Here is an 8998-nt window from a genome sequence, read left to right as displayed (position 1 = left end):
AAGGCAATGGAGAGTATTATGTGCCAAATTACCAATTTAATGTGTTTATTTTCTAGAACAAAATGATATGGAAATGAAAATAGGTATTCACTGAAATTCAACACACTCACCGAGCCTTCACTTTCATTAAACAATAATGCCAAATAAAAACTCAGATTTATCATGATAGAAATACAGTGAGTTCTGAGGGAAAATGTAGCATCACATTGGCTTGACTAAATGCATTATATTTATTTACTTATTTATTTATTTATTTATTATTTATGACTGAAGAAGTTACAAAGGACAAAATTTGGATTGTCATTTTTTTATTGTTTATGGGGTATGATTCTTGAATGAGATCATGATTCTGAAACAGAATAATTGGATACAATTGGAGCTACCATCATGGAGCATAAGAATTTTCAAAAACAGGGCCTGGCGGCGTGGCCTAGCGGCTAAAGTCCTCGCCTTGAAAGCCCCGGGATCCCATATGGGCGCCGGTTCTAATCCCGGCAGCTCCACTTCCCATCCAGCTCCCTGCTTGTGGCCTGGGAAAGCAGTTGAGGACAGCCCAAAGCATTGGGACACTGCACCCGTGTGGGAGACCTGGAAGAGGTTCCTGGCTCCCGGCTTCGGATTGGCGCGCACCGGCCCGTTGCGGCTCACTTGGGGAGTGAATCATCGGATGGAAGATCTTCCTCTCTGTCTCTCCTCCTCTCTGTATATCTGGCTGTAATAAAATGAATAAATCTTTTAAAAAAAAGAATTTTCAAAAACAAAAGAGGAGTTCAGAATTTGCACCAAAGTAAATTTATCTTTTAATTCTATTTCCCATTATCTTTCAGAAATAATTCTACAAATGAATCTAAAAATTATTGCATTAAAAAGTATGTTGAATCACTTAACTGTGATTTTTATTATAAAATGTACATTTGGAATGATAATATTACTATTAGCAAAAGAAAAGTCTGTGGTGCTAACAATTAATTAGAATAAAATCATAGCAAGTTCTAGCTTACATGTTAGCAAATCACTTCACAATTTGAAAACCTACTGAATATTGGAAATCTTACTCTTCAAAATATTTAGAGAAATAGAAGAATATTAAACATTAATTCTAATTTAGAAAAATTTATTTGAATATAAGTGAATAGACAATAGATTTGCTATTATTAGTAAATTAAATACTCTTACCAAATCAACTTTGGTTGGATATTCAGAAAAACTGGTATATATGAATCTGATTATTTTTTCCTCACCCTGTATTGTTTGGATAACTGATTCATATGCTCAGTCATTATTTACATATCTCATTATAGACTTGATCATTTCTTGAAAAATATTCATACTAGTTTCTTTCAACATGAGTTTCCAAGAAAAAGCAGGGGTTGGATTCTCTGCAATTCAGATAACTTTATTTAAATTGAGCAATCTTAAACTGCATTCAGATTTAAGACCCTTGTTACAAAAATTACGAGCATTTCTAAGGCAGAGGTATTCTAAGTTAACAAGATCAGATTTGACTTTGGATTTTAAACAAATTGTAGAAAATGAAGGGAAATAGGTTATTTACAGGAAAGATCTACATATGTACTCAGAAAGTTAAGCATTTGGTGAAAGGAAAGGCTCCAGGACACTGGCATCTCAGAAGCACTTCTCAAAGAGCTCAGTTTATCTTCTTGGGTTTTTCATGCCTAAGACCCTTCTTCATCCTCGATCTTGGGGGCCAAGTAATACTTCAGATGTCCCATGTCAGCAATTCTATATTCTACAACAAGGGGAACATCTGCTGACATGCTGAGCGTTACTGTAGGAGAAAGTGGAGTTGCTTTTGTAAAGAAGTTCAGGTACCTCAGTGCAAAAGTTAGCTGCACTGGTTCATTCATGTCAATGGAAACAGCTTCTTCTTTATCGACATTACTTGTTTGCGACAACTTAATGTTTCCATTTCCCAGTTCTCCACTGGCAGAAAACTTCACCCCATCTTTTGCACAGGATATTACAACAGCATCTCCAATATGGCTCAAGTCTCGGCATATGCGTGCAAACTCACCAGGTGGCATTTTCACTACACAGCTGTACTCTTGTTCAGGAATTCCCAGCTGTTCGACATCTAAATCCATTAATTTCATTTCATAGTCTGAAACTTTCTCCTGATTCGGTGCTTCGAACACCAGCGCCAAGGTGTCGGCATTGTCCTCAGCCCTCAGGGTGATGATGTCCTCGTTTCCAGCGCATTTCAGGATCTTGGACATGCTGGTCAGGTTCACGCCCATGGCCAGGTTGCGGTCGCAGCGGTACGTGTCGAAGCCCTCGGAACGCAGGGTGAGCTGCACCAGCGAGACGTGGGACGAGTCCATGCTCTGCAGGTTCACGCCACCCGAGCTGATATCCCAGCAGGCCTCGTTGATGAGCGCTTCCAGCACCTTCTTTAAGATGGAGCCCTGCACCAGGCGTGCCTCAAACATGGTGGCGGGTCGTAAGGTCGTGGCCGATGCGAAGCTCAGGACGGGCGGCCGTACGCGGCGGGCTCCACGGAGGACTCAGACCGTGATGATCTGATGCTTGCAATGCTTACAATTGCTTTACTAGTCTGCTTTCATTTCATTAAAACATAGAATACAGATAAGATCTGTGAAGACAGATGTTAATGATATTTTGCTAACAACAGCAAGTTAAAGATGCAAGCAACATGACAAGAATATTTTATTAATTGTCCAGTCTGGGCATCAGCCCAAGGTAAAACCAACAGGATAAATGGCCCATTGCCATTTCTTTCAAAAGAAGACTAGAGTGCTATTATTCTCTTTCTAACATTGGCTCAACTCCCAAACTTTAATTGATCCGTGAGATACAGACACTTCTATTTTTCATGATTTTCTTGTTTGGGGATGTCCTAATAAATTTCCTCGCTTATCTCTCACATTCTATTACTCCAACTATGCTATAGAATGTAACATTTACTAACTTGTAGTTTTCCTACCTTGCTTTCAGCCTTTTAACATTCTTTATTCTTTCATTTTATAGCTATAAAGAGTAACATACACGAAGAAAACATAGAAGAAAAATGTTTAGAAATGTATATAGCTTTAGTTGGAAATTTAAATTTTGTCAGCAAGTTTGGGAATCATAACATCAAAACATTTTACTGAGAGTATATTCAGTGTGAAAGTTCTTTTGAAATATGTTATTAGCTATACTTGCTTAAGCAACACATATACTAAATTATGTTAGCAGCCAAAGCAGTGGAGTGTGACAATGTGATGATGGTACATTTAATTAAGAACTTGTGTACAGATGTGTTGTTCCCAGGTGACTTATATCACTCTGCAACTTCTATTGTTTAAGGAGAAACTTTTGGGTGTTATAATATGAGGGTATTGCAGAAATTTCATGAAAAATCAAATGCTTATTTTGATGCAAAAGGTATTTGAAGTCCATTTATACGAGGACTCTTCAAAAAGCACATGAGAATATGCATTGTAAAATAACTGTGAATTTTGATATTTGCCATTTCAAAAACAGTTTTTTTCAATTTCCTTACTTATTTGAAATATATACATGTATATCATAGAATATCTCTCTCCCTCTGTGTATATATGACATGTAAAATGTATAATGCATAATATGTGATATAATCTTCCATCCACTGATTCACCCTTCAAATGCTAGAAATAGCTGCAACTGAGCAGGCCAAAGACTGCCTGAGAATTAATCTGGGTCTCCTACGTAAGTATCAGCAGTCACATGCTTCAACCATTACATACCCCTTTTCAGGGTGCGCACTCACAGGAAACTACAATCAGAAGCAAAGCTAGGGTTGAAACCTTGGCACTATGGTATGTGATATGGCAGTTCTGACTAGCGTTCTAATTATGTCAAATTCTTTCCCTTAAAACTCCCCATTTCTGCAAATGTTCAAACTGCCACAGTATTTTTGAACTAGTAACTAATACCCATTTTTTGTCAATATTATAACAACTAACTTGGAACAATACGAAACTAAGTCATGTCAAAATGACTATAGAATGAAAAACACAAATCAACTAGAAATGTAATTTATTTCACTGAGCATAATGGTCTCCAGCTGAGATCATACAGCCAATCCTAGAAGGACAAATATCACATGTTCTCTGTGATATAAGACAGGCTTCATTCAAAATAAAAAATAAAAAGTTATGTAGATAAACAAATATACTCTCATATACAAATGGTGCATGGAGACTACATTACCTGATTACAAAGAACTACAGAATGCAACTCTGCTCTGATATAAAAGAGGCTTGCAATAATTGTAAATCTACCTTGACAGCAAGAAATTCGTTTTTCTAACATTACCTATGACTACAATGTCATGACATTATGTGAGTAGCAGAATGTTGGCGTCATGAGTGTCCCTGAAGGACTGTATTATTGTAAGATATAAGGGATAATGGGGAAAGAATCAGGGGAAGGACGGTAGGGAATGAAAGTGGGGGAAGTCCGCACCTACAAAACTGTATAATGGAAAACAGGCATAAAAAGTGTAATAAAAAAAGAGAAAAAAAGAAACAATTTAAATAGTGGAGATTTTTTGCCTGCATAAACAATTTGTGATGCAAATAATATTTTTTGCTGATTCATCAGTGAAAAAGAGTGTGTTTATGACACAATTTTGTAATGATGCACAAATCTTTGGCAAGGATAGCTAATATGATGTTGTTGGTCTTAAAAACATGACATAATTTTATTCATGAAAAATTGGTTACCAGTGACCTTGATGTAGCATATTTGGTAGACAAGAACTAGCTTTGACAACACAGCTACATTAATAATTTAAAAAATAATTGTATCTTTGTTTAAAAAATAGCTCATGGGAGGGAAAAACTGATATTTCCCCCCCACTATCAAGGACATTAGAGAAGGCCAGAATAGCATATTGCATTCTGTTAATATGCCAGTGAGGAGTCCAGCACCCCTCTGGAGTATAATACTCTTAGAAGTCAAAAGATTCACACTTACATGTGTCAGCTGCTAGTGTGTGTGTGTGTGTGTGTGTGTGTGTGTTATATGTTGGTAACAATACAAAGACTATGAGGAGTGGAGTGGAAAGATTTGGTAAAATCATGATTCTAGAGATAATTTGGAACTTCCCTAAATAATGATCTCCCTGCTTGGAAACATTTATCCCTAAATTTATAAGCCTGAAATGTATGATTGCTCAATACAGCATCCATCACTTGATGTTGATATAATGGCTCTCCATATCACTCCATAATCTAAAGCAGACCTTGTTATTTTTCAGTGAACATTCACATCAACAATTAACAGATACTCTAGTATTCTAAGCATCAACAACTTAGAAATTTCCCAAACCCTATTTAAATGATATTTTCTAGAATACTTCCTCTGACAATGATTTATTGTGAAGAACTTATTCTACAGTAGATCTTCAGACATCTATAGCACCTTGATATGGATCATTAATGTGTTTGATATAATAAGCATTTTTTGAAATATATTTTACGTGTCTAACAGGGGCTATGTATTCATAATTGAACACACCCCAGGTACCATGTTAGCTATTTTAGTGCCTCAACTGTTGATAATTGAATCAGGAAATGCTGAAGCATCAACATCAATGAAATGTTTGAGTGGATCCCAAATATAATTTTTGAGGACAGGTAGTTTCTCTGAAGATACACTTTAAAAAAGATTTATTTTATTTTTATTGGAAATGTAGATATAGAGAGAAGAGAGACGAAGATCCTTTGTCCGATGGTTTACTCCCCATGTGACCACAACAGCTGCAGCCAATCCAAAGCCAGGATCCAGGAGGCTCTTCTAGGTCTCCCATGTGGATGCAGAGTCCCAAGGCTTTGGACCATCCTCCACTGCTTTCTCAGTCGCAGGAAGGGAGCTGGATGGGAAATGAAGCAACCGGGTTATGAACTGGCACCTATATATGATCCTGGTAAGTGCGAGGTGAGGACTGTAGGCTGCCATGTTGGGCCCTGAAGATACACTTCTGAAGAGGTTGTGAAAAAGTAGTTGCAGTTGATTCTTGTTGAACTAGTACTTGTTTGATACTATAATACCTGGAGATGATTTAATCTTTTTGTTCCTGGAAATGTTTGGATTAATTATATACTTCTACATATGACTGCGCATAGCCAGTGACCTGATATTATGAGATGTTACTAGATCATAATTAAGTTTTCTGAGAATACAATGAGAAACGGAATGTAACATTGTTAGTCACTGAATTTTAAAATAGAGTTATATTGGGTTTAGATTACATATGCTTTGGAAGTATTTGTCAGGGGGCAAAACTGTTGTTAAAATGTAAACCGTGAATAATGTCACATACAACAACTTTGCAAAATGCTAGCAGTATACACTTGAGGATATTAAGTGAATTTGCTGGTTTATACATGAATGTACCTTTACTGAACTCACCAGTGTAATAGGACCTAGTTTATGGAAGGGTAGAGTCTAAGATCCAGTATATCTGCCAAGTTGCTTATCCTGGGAATCAGAGAAAATGTCCAAGACATACATCATTTGCTGCCCATGATGAAAAATAATTCATCTGATATCCCAGTGCTGCCAAAAAACAAATTGCATTTCACTTTAAGAGCCACCAACAAAATCACTAGAGGTCTCCTACGACGTGTCTGTCTCTCTGAAATTCTTGCCAGGCTTCTCAAATCCCTAGTCTTTCAACATCTTCTGCTTTCCTATGTTTTGAAATTTCTAAGAGGACGTTTTCATTTCATTGGAAAATTCTGAAATTGTATATAAAAACCTGTCAATGACACTCAAAAGATGAAGGGAAAGAATTTCAAGTTTTCTAGAGGGCAGCCATTTGATACAGTAAATGAATAATGTTTATTCACAGGTATGACTTCCTAATTTCTGAAGCATGTAGATGTTATCTTAGAAAAAAAAAAGATCCTTGTGGATGTAATCACGTTTTGAATCTTGAAATCAGATTACTCAGGATATTCTAGTGACCCCCAGATTCAGAGGGAAGTATCCTTCCAAGTGATACTTGTGAAAAACCTATGCCAATCGAAGCCTTGGTTGGAATGAAGTGATCACAAGTCAGGCAACGCCTGTTGCCTCCAGCAGCGGAATGAACAGAATCTCATCTGACCGCTGGTGGGGGTGGGGCTCGCTGACACCCTGATTTTAGACATCTGGCCTCCAGAACTATGGAAGATTAAATTTCTGTTGTTTCAAACCACCCAGTTTGTAGTAATTTATTATGGCAGTCCTATGCAGCTAACACATGTGGGGACATGTGCCATTAAATCACAGAAGCCAGAGGGATTTTTTTCGCGAAGGTCTGTAGTGTATGTATATTTGGAAAGAATCTGGAAATTTTCAAACTCCAACTAGGGTTGTTACCTGAGATGTATGGAATTGTCTAGTTTTAGTTAATGATTTTGGACTGAAAGGAATCTCTAAGTTCTGAGATACTCTTCTAAGCAAACAGAAATGAATATAAAAAGGTGTCTGTCTTACGGGAATCTGCAAATCTACCTAGTACTGGGGAGGATTTAAGTTTTGTCTTGGTCAAGGCTATTTTCTGCACATAGTAGGGTTTTGAACTGCTGAGGCTATCTGTCTGGTGCTCTGCTGCAGTTTTGTTGACCACCATCTTTGTACTTTTCACAGTATTTGAAATATCTGTGTGTATCATTCACCCCATTGATATTGCTAACTTTCTGATGACCACAATTTATTCATCTTTTTGGGGCTCTCAACAAGTCTCTGAAATAAAACAGATCTTTAATAAGAGTTGGAGCCTAAATAAATGCATTATGTCAGCACAATTAAGATTTAAGTTTTTTTTTTAAGAGATTTGAAGGCACAATTTGATAATACTAATGGGTGCTATCGAACATTGAAGGGAAGTATATTTAGGTGCGGTTTTTAACAGCATTTCATTTTCTTACAAGTGAGCACTGTGAACTTCCTTGATCTCTCATGAAAGTCTCTTCTCATTTTTTCCATTTTAGTACCCAAACAATTCTGAATATTTTTGGCAAGAGCTGGTGTTTGTGTGTGAAGATTCCAGGACTGATTATGTAGTTCCCCTAGACCCATCCTTCCAACTTTGCTGCTCCCTACCACAAGGATACCATATGTGGAGATCTGACCGTAATTAACTAACTGGCTTTTGGCAAAAGTAATTGAATTGTGTATCTTAAGCCAAGGTTCACTGTCAGTTTAGTAGGTTAGAGAGAAAGAAAGGGAAGAAAAGAAACAACAGGAGAAGAATTATGTTTTGCATAAACTCATCAGTTATTTCTCTAGTTTTCTAACTCCAGCCATAGATAAGCAGGCGTCTTCTGAGTGAAAAAATCATTGTCTCTAGAAAATCAGACTGCAAGGCTTACACTTACAGCTTATAATTAATAAAACTGAGATAAGATTCAGTATCTTAACCTAGGTCATACCGATAGCTAGCCAAAAGGGAACAACCAGGACCTAGATATTTGCTCAGAATCCACTTTCAATGAAATTTTCCTATTATTTATTACACAGCTTTATGTTGCAAGACTGACATACAGTGAAAATAAGCACATGTATTAATAAAAAAGACACAAATAGGAATGTGAAACTTACATCTACTTAAGCAAGCATTCTTAGTAAATATTTTGAGGTTTTTCCTTCTGTATCTGCATACGCACACATGTATGTGTGAATATGTATATATATATATATATAATTTCACTTGCACAAAAATATGTTATAACTTTAGTTGCTGTTCTCTAACAGGTTATTCTTCTCTCAGAATTCTACATTGTATTTCCATTTCATGAAACATTTTATTAATCGAACATGCTTAGTAACCATATATCATTGTAGATATATGACATTTTTAATCAACTCTCCCTTTTTTGGAGTTTGATCTCATTCCCTAACTTTGGCTATTGCATATGAAACAAATAGTATAATCAGCAAAGATACATCACACTATGCATCTTTACACCCGAGCGAAAGATGGACTCCCAATGAAAATATT

The 8998-nt window shown here is 36.6% G+C and overlaps 1 protein-coding gene across 1 annotated transcript; it reads right to left on the bottom strand.

Annotated features, from left to right (window-relative positions):
• Positions 1 to 1437: 1437 nt before the first annotated feature.
• On the bottom strand, positions 1438 to 2526 carry LOC101526626 (proliferating cell nuclear antigen-like). Its single transcript, XM_036495302.2, has one exon. It carries the CDS (start codon positions 2448 to 2450, stop codon positions 1677 to 1679), a length of 774 nt encoding a protein of 257 aa, XP_036351195.2. The 5' UTR covers positions 2451 to 2526; the 3' UTR covers positions 1438 to 1676.
• Between the last annotated feature and the right edge of the window lie 6472 nt (positions 2527 to 8998).

The sequence above is a fragment of the Ochotona princeps genome, chromosome 1 (genome assembly GCF_030435755.1).
Source record: "Ochotona princeps isolate mOchPri1 chromosome 1, mOchPri1.hap1, whole genome shotgun sequence".
In the NCBI taxonomy this organism is placed as follows: domain Eukaryota; kingdom Metazoa; phylum Chordata; class Mammalia; order Lagomorpha; family Ochotonidae; genus Ochotona; species Ochotona princeps.
The sequence above is the reverse complement of the archived record's forward strand: the minus strand, read 5'-3'. Positions and strand labels throughout refer to the sequence as shown.